Here is a 20,750-nt window from a genome sequence, read left to right as displayed (position 1 = left end):
AACACAAAAGAACAGGTTTAATAATCACTTACTAGTGGAAATAAAGTGAGTTTATAGAGAATCTATAAGTTCAAAAAGTTCTCAGCGGAATTTGAATGAAACTATTTAGTTGACATAAAATATTGACATATTTGTGTTTCTTCTCAGGTTTACCCACATCTACAGTGACTGTGACACCAGACACTCGTGTATTCACTGGAGAAACAATCAATCTGAAGTGTGTGATAGAGACTTACCCTGACTGGTACTGGAGAAATTACCAGACACGTAGTCCAGGTTACTGGTCACAACCCTGGAGATATGAGTGGTATAAAGACAGTGTAATATTACAGACGTCTGGTTATCGTTACACTGTAAACACAGACACTCTCACTATCAGAGGAGCTACTGAGTTTGATCAGGGTCAGTACTGGTGTAAAGGACAGAGAGATGGAAGACCAAACTCATCAACATCAATCTCTCTTTCTCTCTCTGTGAAGGGTGAGTTCAACATCATTGTTCTTCTAAAAACTTTCACTACAATCTTTCCGCTGATGTCTGTGAGAAAGGGATGCGCTCGACAAGCTTGTGTGTCTCGTAACAGCAATATAGGAGTTATATATTTAGATTAATATTCCACTGATTAGATACATTTACTTCAGACTAGTGATCGACCGATGTATCGGTTTACCGATATTTTTACCGATATTTAAGCATTTTCCCATAATCGGGTATCGGTTTTGTAATATCGGATTCGCCGATAAACGGCGCCATCTTGTGGCCGTTTTGAGAATTCCGCCATTACAGCCCGCGTCTGAGGAGATCAGTCAACAACAACTCTGTGCACAGGTAAAACATATGTTCTGCTTGCTTTGCTTTAATTTTTCAACTTTATTTAACATAACAGACATGCAGAAATGAGATTTGAGACATGAATGCCTGATATAGCCTAGTTTATTTATGCAGCTTGGTTCTAAAAAATTGAGACGAACTCATGGAGTCACGTAGCGTAATCCGTCATGTCCTGCCCCAATAAAGACGTAACTTTACATGAATTAAATAAAACAGACATGAATGAGTGCATGTTGAAAATAAAAGCACTGAATTTAATTCTCTATCAGTTGTATTTGCTCACCATTAGTCTCGAGAAAAAAGTTCGTTCATATTGCTGAGCACTCACTGGGTTGATGATCAGGATGCTCACGGCCACTGAATGAAACTTTTGACAAGATTCTCTTGTTTAAACATCCTAGATTATATTATTTACTACATAGCAATTATTTCGCTAATAACGTTACACATCTAAATATACCGCTTTGTGGAAATTAATTATTTATTATCTCCACGCGCGATCGCGGTTGAGTTCTGTGTAAAATAAATGCATAGATAAACAGCACTTTGTCAGTTGGCATTTCATGATCTAGATTCAATCTAGATCATGAAATGTCAACTGACAAAGTGCTGTTTATATAGTCTCGAAAAAAAAAAAGTTTGTTCATATTGCTGCGCACTCACTGGGTTGATGACCAGGAATGCTCAAGCACGGCTACTGCATGAAACTTTTGACAAGATTATCTCGTTTAAACAACCTAAATTATATTATCATTTACTGCATAACCATTATTTCGCTAATACAAATCTAAATAAATACCGCTCTGTGGAAATTAATTATTTATTATCTCCACGCGCGATCGCGGTTGAGTAAGTTATATAGTTCTGTGTAAACGCATAGATAAACAGCACTTTGTCAGAAAGGATTTCATGATCTAGACCGACAAAAACATTATTAATAATTAATAACATACTAGTTGGAAAATGCAAATATGCTGTTTTGTTTGTTACTTTCCTGATAATGTTATATTCCAGCTAATATTATTCAGTGAATTAATATTACCCAGTGAATTATTCCTCACTCTTTAAACCTATTAAATGGCACATATAAACCTTCTAAAACTGTTTAAAATGAATTGCATTTCAATACAAAATACAATACAAAAAATACCTCCAACATGTGGAACCACTTAAAGATACATCACTCAACTATCTTTGAATATATGTTAGAATAATTTTTGTGCTTTATTTTTTACCTCATCAAAGCTTTTATTTTTAAACAAAGACACTTAGTAACAATGCACTTTATTTTTTGGACTCAGACCCCTCTATTTATTTGTGTATAAATATAACGTTTTTTATGTATGCAAGGAGGGAGTGATTGTTATAAATAAAATTGTTTGTTCAGTTCATTTGTGTTGTAATAATTGTGTCAAAAACAGAAGTATAACAGTAAATAAATATCGGTTCTGCATATCGGTAATCGGCACATAAACATGCAAATAATCGGTATCGGTATCGGTTATAAAAAATCAATATCGGTCGATCACTACTTCAGACGACTTTCTATTGTATCTTTTTTTTTTCTTTTTTAACCAGCTTTTGTATCTCCATTATTCTCTCTGTTGTCAGTTTCTTTGCCTGGACACAAACACTGTACACACTGTACACACACACACACACTCTACACACTCTACACACTGTACACACACTGCATAGTATCGGTTGTTGGTATCGGAGCATTTTTATGAGTATGAATATGAGAGCGCAGTATCGGGCCGATACCAATACTGGTGTTTAATATAGAGCTTTCTCACTGGTGGTTATGGGCTCCAGAAAGGCCGCTGTGAGTAAGTTCAGTCACTCAGAGCTCATGGTGAACAACACAAACACATTCTCAATCTCAACAGATCATCAAATCCTGGAGTCACCGGCTGTGTCTCATTTCGAAGGCTGAATCCTCCGGAGGTCACATTTATCTGCCGCAAACGTCATGAGGCTCTTCATCTCAGTAAACTGACCATTACATTCCCATGAGGAAACTACAACAATTTACACTTCACTAGCAATAACGCTCAGTTTTATAATGGTGACTGTCCTGAAATAAGACGTTCTTTATGACGTATGCGGCCGATAAATGTGACGTCAAGAGGACGCAGCTTCAACATGACACACAGATCCATGAAAACAGAGGCTAAGAAGCAGAGAGTCGTTCTTCTCCTTTCAATAAGCAATTTACATTCTTAGTGCAGATTGTGCAATCATTATTATTTTAAACTTATCTTTTAATCTTTAAACAGTGTTTTATTACTGATTAAACTATTGAGAAGTATATTACTGTGAACACAAATTACATTGTTGTTGATGGTTTCAATAAATTAAAAAAGAAAGATTGTCCGAACTAAAAACAGTCTCTGCTTGCAAAGATTATATGGCTGAATAAGTTTATTATTTTATGTCTGGCCTTTTATTAACATTTGTTATATGATGATATTTATCATATTTATTATTAAAACGTTGAGATTATCCACTTACTCATCCATACATTTACCCGGGTCTGTCACATAACCTGTTAAAACTATGAACTATAACTAATATTCCCTGACATTTCCAGAGACTTTAAGATTATTCTTTGAAAGCTCTGGAATTTTCTTCTCAATCTATAATTTTGTTATTCTGTTTGGTGTCACTAGTGGAGCAGAAAAGACAAACACCCCTTTGGCACAACTTGGCTTTGATTTTCTTGCAGTTTTAAAGTAAAACATGTTTTGTAAAAATATATATTTTATATAAATAATTATATTTTTTACATTATACATTTTCATAAACTCAAACTTCTATAACATTTTTTTCTGTTTCACTTTCATAATTTTCACTTCTACAATAATCTTCCAAATGTCTTCTTTAAAACAAGAGCAGTCATATGTCTATATTCCAAAGAATCCTTGAATTACAACTATTTAAGTTTGGATAGTGATGTTCATGTCTCTGTGATAAAAGAGGGGTGACAGTGAAGGGGTAATGTGGAGCTCAACTCTTCTCTTATGCACTTCTGTATCAGCCACATCTGTTCCAATAAGAGGACTGAAGCAATTATTTTAGTCATTTAAATGCTCATTTATTTGAGTCTTGAGGATCTGAATCTGTTGTTGTTCTCCTGCAGATCTAAAGCCGAAGCCTGAACTCACATCAGATCCTGCAGGAGCTGCACTGACTGGAAACACAGTGACTTTGACCTGTCGCATGGATCCGTCCACTGGAAACTGGGACTCTTACTGGTACAAACACACACAGAACCCTGAGACAGAGAAGAAGAAAACAAACTCCTACAGCCTGAAGATTGATTCGGTGTCTGATGGAGGCCAGTACTGGTGTAGAGCTGGAAGAGGGAAACCAGTCTATTACACAAAATACAGTGATGCACTGTGGGTAAATGTTACAGGTGAGAGAGACTGTAGTGTGTGATGCAACAAATACAGATCAGAGACAATATCTACACAACTTCTGAAACTATAAATGCAGTAATCTGTGTTTGTACAGTGAGTCCTAAAGCTGTGCTGACGGTACGACCTGATGAACGAGTGTTTAGAGGAGAAACAGTCACTCTCAGATGTGATATAAAGTGGGGAGGAGACACTGAGTGGACATACAGATGGGAAATAGAGGGAACCAACAACCAATATAAAAACACTGTCAGCCGAACCTCAACACAAGAGTTGAACATCAGCAGTGTTGATCTCTCTCACAGCGGTAAATACACCTGTAGAGGAGAGAGATCAGACTCACAGAAATCAAACATCAGTGATGCTGTTACACTGACTGTCTCAGGTGAGTGTGTGTTTGTTGTGATCAGCTTCTCCATCAGTTTCTCTACGGCTCTGTAACTCGTGATGTTTTGTTCAGCTGAAGCTCAGGCATCAGTGCGAGTGTCTCCACAGCCGTGGCTGACTGAAGGAGAATCAGTGACTCTGATCTGTGAGGTTTCAGGCTCCTCTAAAGGCTGGACGTTCAGCTGGTTCAGAGATCATGATCATCTGTCAGACAGCAGCAGAGGAGCTGGAGGATCTTACACTCTCAGTCCTGCTGCTCTACAGCACACAGGAGTTTATACGTGCAGAGCAGAGAGAGGACCACCAGCCTATTACACACACAACAGCAGCTCACAGACACTGTGGATCACTGGTGAGGGTTTATGCTTGTGCTCATCCGGATCTGTGTTTCACTGCAGTCTCTGTGCTGTCAGTTTTGATGGAGATTTTCCTCTTTTCAGGAGTTTCTGCTTCAGTGTCTCTGGTCATCAATCCCAGCAGAAGTCAACACTTCTCATCTGACTCTCTCTCTCTGAGCTGTGAGGATCAGAGTAACTCTACTGGATGGACAGTGAGAAGATACACAGACAAAGACACACAAACTTGTTCAAAACAAACAGGATCTGGATGTGTAATGGACTCTCTCAGCACATCTGACACTGGAGTGTACTGGTGTGAGTCTGAATCTGGAGAGAAACATCGTCCTCGAAACATCACTGTACATGGTGAGTCCAATCACGCTTACAACTATATAACATTTATTTTTTCTTATGAGATCAGGTAAGACTACACAATACTAACATAAAAAGCTCAGGAAGTAAAAAGTACAATTCAATTCATAATATCAATATTTTGATATGTATTGGTTTGCTATATTCTTCCTATTTACAGTATTAACACACATCTCTTGTGTTTGTAGACGGTGAGGTGATTCTGGAGAGTTCTGTTGATCCTGTGATTGAGGGAGAGACTCTGACTCTACACTGTTTACATCGATCTACAAACTCCCCGATCCTCAGCGCTGATTTCTATAAAGACGGATCACTGATCCAGAATCAGACGACAGGAGAGATGAGCATCACTACTGTCTCAAAGTCACATGAGGGTTTCTACTACTGTAAAACAGAGAGAGGACAGTCACTCCTCAGCTGGATCTCAGTCAGAGGTTATTTTATTCATGAGCATCTGATGAGATACGCCACACTATTATTAGTATATGTAAGTCTCTGGCTCTTATTTCTACTTGAGCACAATCAGTTATTGACAAATACAAAGTTCTGTCATGAATCTCTAGATGGCGCTGGCTGACTGGCCTTTAACTCAGTCTGCAATCACATCGACCTCTATAGGGCACAGCTGATTGGTTCCTGCTGTATCAGCAGCCAATGAGCTCGCGCGCTTTCAGAAACCCTCCACCTTCCCCAGCTCCATCTATTCCTTCAAGAGCAAACATATCAACATTGTCATAAACATTAAAGCAACACTAAAGATCATTTTTTACCTTAAAATAATGTTTCCAAAATCGTATCAGTGGTTCATCAAGTTGTAACGGTGAAAGGCACTTCTGGATTCGCTTTGCAGCCCTAAATCTTTTATAACCACACTATGCAAGTTTGCCAGACCGGGTCTTATGTCTCATTTCTGTAGTCCGAATGAGACATAAGAAAACTACAAATTTGACTTGCTTTACGTCAAGCGTTACAATAGTTTAGCTATGCTAAAAGTGGTACCGGAGATCGGCTGAATGGATTCGAAAACGTTAAAACTCAAATGTTTAACTCTGGGGGAGTTGTAAAATGAGCCTATTTCCAAAAAAAGTGGAGTATCCCTTTAAGGCGCATTCTCACTACAAGCGACTTTGTCGCTGCATTTTGCCAGTGGCTGGCGGTGAGGTTGCTAGTGGCCGTTCCCACTACTGGTTGCCTAGTAATGTTTGTGAGTGACATTCACAGATGTTACTCCATGTTGTAGACAACAAATCAATGTTCTTGCCTCTACAAACAAACATTTTGGAAGGAAAAGTCTAAATATAAATGGAATCAGTATATAAAATGCATAATATTAAAGAAGAATGAGAAACAGCGAGTGCCCTGCGAGTGGCTATTTAAATGTAGCAAACGGGCAAATGCGAGTTCACGAAACCATTTAGTCTCGGATTCAGCACGGCGAGTACCACCGTATGTTCACAGAGACATATAATAAATTGTAGGACAGTTTCTGACTGCTTAAGTGAGCTTCTCATTCATCTTGCCTCGGTCGGACTCGGCACTGAAGAGTGACGGATCACGCACGCTCCACTGACTTCACTCCTATTGGTTGTCGCTCCTCATTCTTGCTCTTCATTTGCATAAAGTTAAACGTATCTCAACTTTGTCGCATTGCTGGAAACGCCCCATCCGGTCTCCAACGTTCACTGTCACTCGTGTCGCCGGAAATCGCCCACTCTCTATTGAAATGAATGGGATCCTGTCGCTTTGTCGCTGGTAGTATGAATAAACATTTACCAGGAAAGATGAGTTGTCATGACAGAACTATGTTTGTTTCACATAACTCACATGCACAAAAGTAGAACTATCAAATCACATCCAAAATATGCTGAAATATAGTGAAAACAGCTTATAAACAATATCCCACAATTTAATGAAATCAAGAGTGTTTCAGCATTACAATAAAATCAGATTTTTCTAGAGACTTTCCTGACAAAATCTGACTTTTCATAAATGTTACTTAGTTTTTCGTTTGAAAGCAGCAAGTAATGAATCTGTGTTCATATGTGTTCAGTGTCAAACATGCAGTTTTGGTCTGAAGAGGGGAAAAAAAAGTTCTTACCTCTTAAACATTAAAATGAATAACTTATATTAATATTCTATGATGTCATCATTTAATCACCCTCATATGAGTCCAAACATGTATGACTTTCTTTCTTCAGTGGAACATAAAAGAAGTTTTTTTTTTTTTTTTTATACAATGAAAGTAAAAGTTCCTTCAAAATGTGTTATGTTCCACACAAGAAAGAAATTCAAACAGGTTTGAACAACATGAAGGTCAGTAAATTGAACTAAAATTAAACTATTCCTTTAATACTGAGCTCTAAAAGGTGGAATAATATGAGACGGGTGGAAACACATTTCAAAGCTTTTATATTCACTCACAAACTTTGGGTTCCTCGAGAAACTTTCTGAAAGCCCTTCAGAGCTCTGTAATGTTGCTCAATAATGTTCTTGTGTTTCTGTTTTTCAGGTCAGATTTCTGTCCTCAAAATCCTCAGTTTTCTTCTGGCCGCTTCTCCGTATCTGCTAGCGACAGTCGTGCTGCTTTACAAATGTTACAGAGCGAGAGGTAACACTTTTTGTCTGAGAACACACACACACACACACACACACACACACACACACACACACACACACACACACACACACACACACACACACACACACACACACACACACACACACACACACACACACACACACACAATAATTGTTGTGTATTTCAGTTTCATCTGCTGAAGACCAAAGTCAGTACGCCGTAACAGAGGAAGAAACTTCAATCTGATATTAAAGAGTTAATTCTGTCCACATGTTTGAATGTTCTGTCAGCATTTATTTGTCCTTTAACATGGTTTGAAAATATTGAAGTTTGTTCCTCTTATAAGCTTCATATTTGTAATACATTTTATATCATAACCTTGTGTTGTTTTATGTTCTTCAATAGTGAAAGCTTGACAATGTAGCTTGTTCGAGTAATTATTAATCATACATACTATTTTTATTCTGTATCAAATGTTCTGTATAAAAGAATAACTGTTGAAATTAATAAGTGTGTATTTACAGAGTGTTTATCTTTGTTTTTCACATTTGTTTAATCATTTGTAAGCCATCATCTAATCCAAAAACAATGTCTTAATGTTTCAGTCATAATCAAATAATAAATCTTTATATATAAAGTGTCTGTAATTAAATCGTTTCATTTATAATCTTTGTTGAAAGTCTCCCTTGTCTTTCAGTCTGTTCACCTGTGTTCTTAATAACTCATTAGTTCATTTGTTTGGTCAATGTTTATTAGTCCTTAGTTTTGCTTTGGTCTCTGTCCGTTCAAATCAGTGTATTTGTATGACTAAAAATATATATATATATATTTGACTGCCGTTTATAACAGAGTCAAGTCAAGTCAAGTTTATTTGTATAGCGCTTTTCACAATACAGATTGTATCAAAGCAGCTTCACAGTATTAAATTTAAATAATACAACAAAGTTTGTTTCAAGAGGAATTTATTGATTGATAAAATTAAATTAATTATCCCAAAATATCCCCAACTGAGCAAGCCAAAGGCAACAGTGACAAGGAACCGAAAAACTCCATCAAGTGACCTAACAGACTCAAATACTCAAACAGAGTTGAAATAGCAGTACTTGCCTCTGATCAGACTATAATCAAATTACTTCCTTAAAGATGCTCTAAGCGATGTCACGCGTCTTTAGGCCACATACAAAAAACTCAAAGAGTGTAAAACAAGCAGATCCATTACAGATGACCTGATGTGATCTGTGATCAAGGCCGGAATTACCATGAGCTTGATCTCTGCCTTTACACGTTTATGTTTGTTTGATTTGTACAGTTATATGTCAGTCAGAAATGATTAGCCGCATTTCCACTGTCGAGCCAGTACGAGCGAGGGCTATAAACGGGCCAGCCAGGGCTAATAGTTTCTGACTGTGATCTTAGAGGCCATAATCAAACTGCATAAACTGGTATTTATAAATCATTTTACATAGAAGGATACACTTATTGAATCGCGTCTGCTCTGATTAATTTGTGATCACGTGGCTACTTTAAACAGCTCCATTAAAGGTTCTCTAAGTCTAAGCGATGTCACGCGTTTTTTAGGCTGAAACATTTTTTTGTCACATACAGCAAACATCTCTCACTATCCGCTAGCTGCCACTGTAAAAAAATGTGTTCTCTGACTGTAGACAGCCCAGGCTCCACAAACGCCAACAAAAACAAACTGGGCTAACCCGCACCACGAAACATAACAAACTGTTCCAGCCAATAACCGACAGGAAGGGTTTGGGGGGTTAGTGCGCGGATGAGGGCCCTGTCCCAAATGGCACACTTCATATGCACTTTCGGTATTGTGGACTAACAATGGCTGCCGTGTGCGCGTGTCCGTTAAGTCCGTGAGACCGTAGGGTGTCCCATTTGTCATTTTAAGCCTCAGAAGGGTGCTCGCGAGTGCACCCTATGCGGTCGATATGCGCCCTCAATGCGCACTTTTGCCGAGCCCTGGCTCAGCAGCAGACTTCTTCCCGACAGTCAAAGCATCATTACGTCACGAAAGTCTGGACTCGTAGGAAGACCACGAGTGCTTAGGGTGCCATTTGGGACAGGGCCGAGGAGGAGGGAGGGTCTTGCTAGCCTCTGTTGTGTTTGACAATACTTTAAACGTAAACAAGAAGTGACATCACCCAACATCACTTAGAGCACCTTTAAGTCCCCCTGTTGTGAAAATCAAGCTTTTAATGTTTTTGTCTATGTGGTGTTTTTAATATGCTTTCAGACAAACCGTGTGCAAATGAATAAATCAACACCATTGCTGAGCAGTTTCTCCTTAAAACTGCAGTGGAACAAAGACATCTCAAAAACGCTGTTTGAAATCGCCTATGGGGAGACCCAGGCAGTTTTACGGCCCTGTTGTCCCTGATGCGTACAGTAAGGGGATATACTGTGAAATAACATCATCAAGTCGACGCTCGAAACTTACACATTATTTACCGTCCCGTCCATTGACCAATGTTGTGGTTTTTGTTCATTTAAATATAAACATTAAAGGGTAGATCTGCACTGCGGATTAAATTATCTGTAGATATTCAGCTCTCTTCACTCAGCCTACAGAAGACTATTTATTTTTGCGAATTAAAAAAATAGTAATAGCCTATACACATAGATGACAAGTAATGATATATGACCTACAGTAGAATAGTTATATTCACCATAGGTTATACAGGAGACTGAGTGGAATATGTTGTTGTGAATTTATATAAAGTTAGATTTAGATATGAACCATATTTAGCCCATTAGACATACAGTACCGTGTAATCATATGGATCCTCAATGAATACTGTACTATTCTCTATTGGTTGTCATACAAAACAGTGTCCTAAATAGCATTTTATGAAGACGAACACAATTTATCCCTATTCTAAATTTTCAAGGGCCATTTAGAAGAAAGAGACAATATTGTCATTCACAAAAAAAAAAAAAAAATCAAAAAAAAAAATATATTAACACCATAATTTGCATGACTCCCCTATGACTTGTCATTCTTCTTTAACTGTTTTTCTATCCTCCTGTCAAAGTGCTCCTTCTCACTGATAAAAAGGATATCCATGGTGAATTTGATCTAGTCACTGTGTGTGTGCGTGTGCGTGTGCGTGTGCGTGTGCGTGTGCGTGTGTGTGTGTGTGTGCGTGTGTGTGTGTGAGAGAGAGTATCTCTCCTGAGTACAACGGCACAGGCACTTGTTGGTGGAACCTTATTGGAAAAAGCGTCAAGCTACTCTGATTTATTTTTGGCCACTGATGATGGACTGTGCAGAGAAAAATGAAAATGACATTACTTGGTAAAGACAGAGTATGATAAAACACACATAAGTGCACATATCCTACATTTTGGTCCAGATCAGTGAGCTATTTTAAGAAAAAATTTATATTAAGATATAAATTAGATAATTAGATCATCAACTCAACTCAACAACTCAAACTAGAATCTACTTTCAAACCATATGGGAAACGTTTTTAATGTGGGTTTTATCATGTATGAAGTTGGAAATAATCAAAATATTTGAGTGAGTGCAGTTCAGCTACTTAGAGAGATTTACTTATACATATATGCCTATTATAAATGTGTTTTTTTGTGTGTTCACACCATAGACTGTAAAAAAAAAACAAGTTCACATATTTCCAATATCTACAGTAATATTGCCCCAGAAACCATGTGGAGTGTTAATGCAAGTCATAAACAGGGTCTTACCAGAAGAGGCCATCTCACGCAAGCTAAAGACAGGCAACAAAAGACAATTAAAGAGAAATTTAATTTTGAAAGTGAGTAGAGAAGACTAGGGGCAGCTAAACCTACACGTGGTTAGCTAAGTTTGAGCCAGACAGAACATCAACCTGACATCAATAACTTGTTGTCTCTCGAAATAAATGATAGACCCATCCATTGATATAAAGAAATGACTTGATATCTACCTACCCTAGCTCTATAGCTAACCGTTTATAAATAATAAATGTTGCATCATGCTAAACTAAACAACAATAACTTTAGCAGATTATTTAACATACCTCAATTTGTGTCGCTTTACAGCCTCCCCCTACTGGACACATCAGGAACAACTGGGCGTAAAACTTACTGGGGCGTAGCCTATGTATATCTACCGGCTCCGAGGCTGCGTTCCAGTCCTTCACTCGCTAACTTCCCTCCGTCTCGATCACTCGGATGTACGTCATTGCTTACTTTAGTCATGCTGCAATGCATGCTGGGAGTCATGAGTGGATTTTGCTGGTACCCATCATGCACTGCAGTATGAAGCATGTCGCCATTGTTTCATAAGCTGATTGTGAATGTCTATGAGAGTCTGAATAACACTGTAGTTAATATCTTACGCTCACAATGTGTTTTCTTCATTCTTCAGAATATCTGATTGTCACATTAAGTGCTGGATGTCACTATAATCACACACTGAAAAAAAAAAAAAAAGTAAACTTTAATGTTTCCTTTTACAAGTTGCATGCAGATTATTTAAAGTAGCCCAAATTTCACACATGGAATTAAGTAAATCTACTTAACCAAGTTAAGTACAATCAACAAAGAAAATAAGTAACTTTAACTAGGCTAGTTAGAATTTGTTGAGTAATTTCTACTTTTACTTTGCAGTACTCTTTAAAACAACATTGAATTTTGCCATGCATTTAAAGTGTATGCTTTATTTAGAAAGGTCTAAGTTAATAACAACGTAGATATTAGATGACATATCTACACTATATTAATAATTTGGTAACCACCCGAACAAAGAGACCTCAATACTTGGTTTACATTAACAGTAACATTCGATGGATCATTTTTGAGTATGAATGTTTCATTTTGAGTAAAAGATGAACTCCAGATATCACAAAACACTAAACCAAACAACAAAAGCAATGATGAAAGATGCAACCTTATTAATCATCCATGCCCCAGTGCATGATGGGAACACCAGTATCAGAAAGTTGAGTAGGTTTAACTTCATTTTATAACGTTGATATTTACACTTTAATTTCCACAAGTTTAAAGTGAATACTAATATAGAATTGACTTTTTTTTTTTTTTTTTTTTTTTTGTGTTTTCTTCACCGTTATTTCTAAGCCTTAACTGGCGCAAAATACAGCGTGTCAAAGATCACATCAGGCCATCTGTAATGGATCTGCTTGTTTTACACTCTTTGACCACCAGGTGGTGTGAGCAAACGAAGCCTTGAGAAACAAACCCTTTTGTGAACCACTTGGCTGAAAAGCTTCAATACGTCATGAGGCTTCATCTCGCCACGCCTATATTGAAATGTATTATTGATAAAGCACACTTCTGATCAGTGCATCAGACCACTTCATGATGATGTCACCTGATTTGACACAGTAAAGTCAGTTAAAATAGGCAAAGAAAAGACTTGCATAAGAAATCAAGAGCCCAACTACGGGACACACCAATCAGCATAATGGCGACTTCACGTTTGTTCCTCTTTTTTTCAGTGATTTTAGTCATTAGCATCAGGTGCCACTAATGGCCAATCACCACTGAATACTTTAATTAACTCCAGCAGTGCTTAAGTGTTATTTTAACACTCTGTAGTGTGAACACAAACCCTGAATGGTGATCAAAACAACGGATCCGCCTCGTGTCATGGCCGCATTACCATCGGGTGTGGCCTGTCAATTATTCCTATAAGATGTGCTTTTGTGCACAACATAGTGGAGATGAGCAACTAAATGCCAATGAACAACATGTAAAAGAGACCCATGCTGATCTATGCCTGGAAAGCCATACGTATATGGGATGCTTGAGGAGACCCACAGCCCAAGCCAGCAGCGATCGACCTGAAGCTTTTACACACACACACTGAAGCTAAGCAGGGTTGAGCCTGGCCTGAAAGTAGCGATGTGCCAGACGAGGCTTTTGTGAGGCTTTTACAACAAACTGTGTTGAAGCTTTTGACATAGTGCTCTACTTCGCCATCTGGTGGTCAATAAAAATTCCTACACCAACTGTGTCATTCAATGTTTTGTTCATTGGGATGTCATTGTAAGGTTTATCTGTCTATTTAATAAGCATAATATGTCATTAGCAAAATGGCGGTGTGTGTGTGTGTGTGTGTGTGTGTGTGTGTGTGTGTGTGTAGCGATAGAGTTTTTCTAATTTCATTGTATTTTGCACAATAAAATGACAATAAAGACTCATTTTTACTCGCATCAAGCTTGTCTTTTCACCCTCTTCGCCAATAAATTAGTCCAATGTGATTTTTCATTGCACCACTTTTTGCGTGTTCCTTACAAAACAACACACATGTACATTGTTAAGAAACACAAATACAAAAGCAATTACATATTTTATTCAAGAATAACAACAATACACCACGTTAAAAAAAGCTATATGCATACAGGCATGACCGATATAATTATAATATTGCACTAAATGGATAGCGGGTATGGGACAGCGCAATCGACACGCTTTGTATTTGAGCCCAGCGTGACGTCAAAGAGTATAGGAGCCCAAGAGGCGAAACTCTGTTGTGTTATGGGTAACAGTCTGTAGATTATGGACTGAAAGCTGCTGAAATCGTTAGCGCCAGTCAATGGCAAAATCAATGCCTCTTCTCTCACAAAAAGAAAAATGCACACACAATAGATGGTGGTGTCTGATTAATTACTGCGATCTTATGGCACCACTTCCATTTTAGTACTTTTTATAGTTCATGTGTGCACTTGCTAGATTGCACATCTTTTTTGTACCTTTCCGCCTGTAATAGGACATTCATAGATTGTTTTTGTTCTTGCCATTGAAACGTTCACTGTGTGCACTTTCACTGAAGATGTTGAAAAAACAAGTTGTTCATATTTTTTGTGATATTCTATGTAAAAGATTAACTGTCTTTAGAAATGTTCATTTAAAATTTTATTTATTTTTTATTTTTATTTATCAAATCATATATATGGTGATGTTCACTAATTTCAAAATCAACATTTGAATAAATATTTTATTACTGTGTGTCTGCATATATATTATTTCATGAATTTCTGTTATTCATATAACAAGGAAAATGCATAATAGAACATAAATATTGATAGATTAAAGGTTTGCAGTAATTTTATAATTGTATCTTTGCAAACCGTAAGTGGTAGGCTAATGAAGCCGATTCGGTGGGGGACATACCCTTACGAAAAAGTACTATAGGAATCTTATAGTATTTTGGGTCAAAATATTATAGTAATCTTATAGGAATACGAGCCGCTATAGTATTTCTATAGTAGTCTTATAGTCCTTCTATAGTAATATTTTGTCCCAAAATACTATTTTCCTAAGGGTAATTAGGCCATGCATAACCAACACATAAACGTAACATTTTCTGTCATTTAACGTCGGTCATCCTCATTAATGTATTTTAAATTGTTTTCATATTTAGATATGACGGCCAGAAAAAATTAAGTTATGTTAAGTTTTTGTTATGTTAAGTTGGTTCAGTGCCATTGACTCCCATTATTTTTCTGCGTTTTCCTTCAGTTTTCAGTCCATAATGGCGGCCTCGCCGTCACGTCATGGGGGCAACTGTTGCTATGGAGCGTTCTATTGAGTTTCGCCTCTTGGGCTTCTATACTCTTTGGTGACGTGTCAGTGTCAGTGAGGCAACAAAGCTTTATTTCCACCGGTCACGTGATAGCCTCATTTCAAGCGATGCTCCGGAACACTGTTTCGATGCACCAGTACGTCAAAAACTCGAGACGTGTGTCGACACTGGGTCTCAAACTACCCATTCCTACTGGGAAGACTATAGCTGCTTCTGGAAGAGGGGTTAAGGCCAATTCACACTGCACAGACTAACATGTTCAGCGTCTGTTGTCGTTAGTCAAGAGTTTGTTTTCACCCAACTGAACATGTTCAATAAGTGTGTGTTGGTGTCTGTTGGGGCAATGTGAACATGACAGTTAATTTTTCATAAAATTCTAAATCCAACAGCCAATTTATTTGTTGGTATTTGTCTGTGTGGTGTGACTTGGCCTATATTAATGAGGCCAGCAGGGGGCGCTGCTCATCCCACAGTCTGAGGCAACATCTACATTAATTCGAACATATTTGAAAATGGCATTTTCGTTTAAAAAAACCCTCTCCGTCCACACTAGCATTTTCAAGCATTTTCCAAAAAGTTTCTCATCTACACTGAAACGTCGTAAAACGCTACATTCATCTTACTGCACAAGCGTAAACCCTCACAGAAGCTCACTGAGATTATATAGATGGAAAAATAAATAATAAAGTTAATAAAGTTATCGCGCAATTCTTCTGGCAGGATAATTTTATTTAGCAAAATATCTCACCATTCTCTGATGCATCCAGGTCGCACTCAGTCACCATGTTTGGTCTTAAACTTCTCTCATGTTTTGCTGCAGGACAGCAATGTGAGTAAATTCTGTCATCTTTGCAGGACTGTGATATGAAGAGTGTGCAAAGCCTAACATATTTTAACAACTGTTGTGAAAGTGAATGCACATAGCAGGCACAATAGGTATAAACATGAATATTGGTACACTATGAGTCACGGGACTAAATTTGCATCATTGTTTTCAAATACCCCCGTTTTCACAGTCCACACTACAACGCGAAAACGTGTAAGATGTACGCACACAGTATGAACAAAAATCAGCACGGAAATCACTACAAAACTGCCGCAGAATTTAGCAACTTAGGCTGTTTACACGGAAACGATCTGAAGAGAAAACGCAAAAGTGGCGTTGCGTTATCACTTTTTATTCTGCGTTTAGACGAGCGTTATGGGAGGCAAATCTGCGTGCAAAAAGTGACGCAAAAGTGTGTGAAATTCGATGTAGTATGCACTCCAGGCGGCTAGGTGGCAATGTGAAGCACTGCCACACAACAACACCAATGGCGCTTTTCCACTGCATGGTACGGCTCGGTTCGGCTCGGTACGGTTCGCCTCGCTTCGCTTTTCCACTGCGTGGTACGACTCGACTCGGTACGGCATGGTTCGGTTCGCTTTAGCTCGGTTGCTTTTCCACTGCAGTTAGTACCGCTTCAAAGTGGGTGGGACTGATCGTTATAGTTGCCGTCTCTACTGCCATGACATCATCATATTAAATGCGAATTTTTCATTCCGTGTTTCCCCATTCACTCCTCGGCAACCAACGAGAGGAACGTCTGCACCTCGTCCACTGACCACGATTCAGCCATTTCTTTTTTTGAAGTTTATACTCTTTTTTTGAAGCAAATACTTTTAAAACAGGTGCTATAGCGTTGGCTGTTGTCTACTGGCTTTTTAAATCTAGCGGGTTTAGTGTCTCGTGTTGTAAATACAATAGCCACGTTTCCACTGTCGGGCCAGGGCCGGGCTAGGGCTAACAGCGAGCCGAGCCGGGCCAGTGGCCTCGGGCCTCAAGCACCGGGCTTGCGTTTCCACTGCCGGGCCATTAGCCCTGCAGCGCTGCCCTAAACCCCGCCCTTAACACGCCTTCCTGGATCAAACGTCATACAACCCCATCCATTTCAGCGGGAATTATGATGTTCATTCAGGCAGGAAGTTAGAAAACTTAGATTTTAAGAAGATAGCATGTATTAACTCACCGTCCGCGGCTGCCATAGTGTCCCGACTTGTCTCTCCACTAACAGATGGACGGTGACCCAGCACACCGTCCATCAAGTCGAACCATGGAAAGTTCCTTCTCTGGGCACCGCTTTGTCCATTGTGCGTTTTAATCGCCTTGTAATGCGCCCACAACTTTTTTATTTTTTCCCGAACTTGAAGCTTTGTTCACTGAATGCTTAGCTTAGCAAGTTCAGCAACGATGTATTTTATAACGTCCTCGTTTCTGCACAGAGGAAGCTCCCGAAAAAAAAGTTGCTTTATTTTATGATAGTCCGGTATAAAGAGACGAGACGTGGGCTACTGACAGATAAAATAAAAACATGACTGTGATAGCCTTTATGATTGGTCGGATTTCTTCAAGCGTATGTTTTTTTACTATGCGTATCTTCAAGCGTTTACTATGTTTACTATGGTAACGGTTAGCGCGCATAGTCTTTTGCATCACAAACACAAGGCATTCAAACATGAACGCGAGTTAAATTATTTTAAAAGTCTTTAATGCTGACAGAATCATCCGGCGCTGCCGTCTCTCGACTCAGGTAAACTCCGCCTCTGTTCGTAACCACTCCTCTAGCCCGAGCTGGCCCGCTCTGGCCCAAGGTATTCGACGGGCCAGAAATCCTGGCCGTTGGCCCCGAGTAAGCCCCGATCAAGCCCCGGAAGTGACAGTGGAAACGCGACTGGCCCTGGCACGCACTAGCACGGCCCGGCCCTGGCCCGACAGTGGAAACGCGGCTAATGACGCTGGTAGTGATGATTCTGTCTGACCAATCAGTGATCTGCAGTGTTTTCACGTCACATTTTAGTATCGGTACGGTACGCTTGGAACCTCAACAGAGGTGGTACCATTTAAAGCGAGCCGTACCGTACCGTAGCATGCAGTGGAAATGCACCATAAGTGAGCCGTAGTGAACCGAGCCGTACCGTACCATGCAGTGGAAAAGCGCCAAAGCGTGCCGTACCGAACCGAGCCGTACCGTACCATGCAGTGGAAAAGTGCCACAAGTCTGCGCGCCTGCGCTCCGCAGTCTAACAGACTTTTGCGTTTTTACCCTTTAGACCGGAACGCGACGGTGGAGCGTTTTTTAAGATTTCCACTCTGGAGGGTGGTTTCACTTTTTTGCGTTTTTAAGCCCCAAAAACGCTGTCGCCGTATAAACGAAAGGCACATCTGATAAAATATTTTTTTAAAAGAATGTTTTCACCCGTGAGCGTTCTCGTGTAAACAGGGCCTTAGTTACATGTCTGTGCATGTAGGCTACACTCTTTGATTGACATTCAGTTCTCCCGATTTAAACCAATGAAATTGCAGAAATGATAGTCAGGTGATTCAGAAATAATAGAGAGCCTAAGTCCCTCCCCTCCGCTTCCGGCTCATGGGACCTTATTTCGGAACAAATATGCATGGTAGTCAATGGCGAGAGACAACTTATCTTTTTATTCCGTCTGAACTGTGCCCTGAATTACACATATGATGTTTGTCAATTTAAAAGATAATTATGAAAGTCAAGAAAGTCGCAGTTTGTCATAAAACAGAAGAGTAACATTTAGTTTTATGTGAAAATCGCTCAATGAACTACATCTCTCGTCTCGCACTATGTACGTATGTGTGCAGTCTGGTACAAAACACTCAGGCATGACGGCGTAACGTTACGATTATAAATTAAGTCTCATAACGTAAGACTATAGAAAAAATGACAGACGTTAGCTTCAGTAAAGTTCGCTTCATTCATTGAGAGAAAAGGTATTAGGCTACATCACATGTGCGCCTTTTGGGTTTGTAGTCTTTGTAATTACGTATTTTCACAGTCTTATACCTCAACAGTTTTACATCAAACTGCGAATTTCTTGACTTTAAAATGTATCTTTTAAATTGACAAACATCATATGTGTAATTCAGGGCACAATTCAAACGAGATCAAAATATTTGTTGTCTCTCGCCATTGACTACCATACAATATTTTTCCGAAATAAGGTCCCATGGTGGTCAACTGGAAGGGGAGGGACTTAGGCTCTCTATACGTATCCTAAAGTGCAACAAATTAAATGTCCAGCAGTGGGCACCAGCGGTCATTATAGCTTAGCCTTTTGTACACATACATAGACGCAGCTTGAAAGTTCTTTGTAAACTAAATTAATACACATGGTGAAAATAGCACGAACACTTCCATGAACAATAATCAGCAATCACGTGTAAATATACGGACACAATCAAAATTACAAGAAGTATGTAAAGTGTCTTTTAAACAACATCAACATGCCAACCCAGACAGCAACATAGTGTCGGCCCACATCTGTTACACGTGAATCCACACGTTCCAGATGTTTTGGCTGCAAATAAAGTTCAATGTCTCTACTCGATGTGTATGTTGTTTTTACTCCCCAAAACGATTTTACCACTTCAGTTTTGCTCCAAATATGAGCGGAGAAAACACGCCGTCCGAGAGAGAGAGAGAGAGAGAGAGAGAGAGAGAGAGAGAGAGAGAGAGAGAGAGAGATGAGTCTACACGGTTCTCATGCTGCGGTTAAATGGGCAGCGGCTCGTTGTTGATCACAGTCGGATTGTGTGAGTCCACATTCACTCAGAGATCATGGCAGAAACCGCTCCAGCATCCGCAACCGAGAAAAAACCAGCAGCCAAACGCAAGAGAACAGGACCAGGCGTCCGCGACCTGATCGTCGAGGCTGTGTCCGCATCTGAGGAGAGGAGCGGTGTGTCCCTCCCAGCCCTGAAGAAAGCGCTCGCTGCCGGTGGATACGATGTGGAGAAGAACAACTCCCGCATCAAGATCTCCATTAAGAGTCTCGTTACTAATGATATCCTGGTCCAGACTAAAGGAATCGGCGCCACAGGCTCCTTCAAACTCAACAAGAAACTGACCGAGACCAAGAAGAAACCCGCGAAAAAAGTGGCTGCTAAGAAGCCCAAAACTGCAGCAGCAAAGAAGGTGAAGAAACCCGCCGCCAAAAAATCTCCGAAGAAGGTGAAGAAACCCGTCGCTAAGAAATCGCCGAAGAAGGTGAAGAAACCCGCCGCTAAAAAGTCAACGAAGAGCCCCAAGAAGACAAAGAAACCGGCGACTCCTAAGAAAGCAGCCAAGAGCCCAAAAAAGGCAAAGGCGGCCAAACCTAAAGCAGCAAAACCCAAAAAGACAGCAGCCAAAAAGAAATAAACAGTCTTTTTCGTTGTGTGTTTTATCAAAACGGCTCTTTTAAGAGCCACT

The 20,750-nt window shown here is 39.4% G+C and overlaps 2 protein-coding genes and 1 long non-coding RNA gene across 3 annotated transcripts in view; all 3 read left to right on the top strand.

The window, feature by feature from the left end:
- LOC309493191 (titin-like) overlaps positions 1-20,750 on the top strand; it is a 442,694-nt gene that overhangs the window by 78,342 nt on the left and 343,602 nt on the right. Inside the window, exon 9 of the mRNA XM_082162311.1 lies at positions 148-480. Coding sequence (XP_082018437.1) covers positions 148-480 — 333 coding nt within the window. The remainder of the gene's footprint in view (positions 1-147; positions 481-20,750) is intronic.
- LOC309493352 lies at positions 7,684-8,197 on the top strand. Its single transcript, XR_014203858.1, has 2 exons — positions 7,684-7,958; positions 8,116-8,197. It is a non-coding gene; the product is annotated as an uncharacterized lncRNA (long non-coding RNA).
- LOC309493283 (histone H1-like) lies at positions 20,106-20,699 on the top strand (the record flags this gene model as incomplete). The annotated part of the gene is made up of 1 exon (XM_082162456.1): positions 20,106-20,699. The coding sequence occupies exon 1, from the start codon at positions 20,118-20,120 to the stop codon at positions 20,697-20,699; it is 582 nt and encodes a 193-aa protein (XP_082018582.1). The 5' UTR covers positions 20,106-20,117.

The sequence above is a fragment of the Leuciscus leuciscus genome (assembly GCF_965113295.1).
Source record: "Leuciscus leuciscus genome assembly, chromosome: 2".
Lineage (NCBI taxonomy): Eukaryota > Metazoa > Chordata > Actinopteri > Cypriniformes > Leuciscidae > Leuciscus > Leuciscus leuciscus.
The sequence above is the reverse complement of the archived record's forward strand: the minus strand, read 5'-3'. Positions and strand labels throughout refer to the sequence as shown.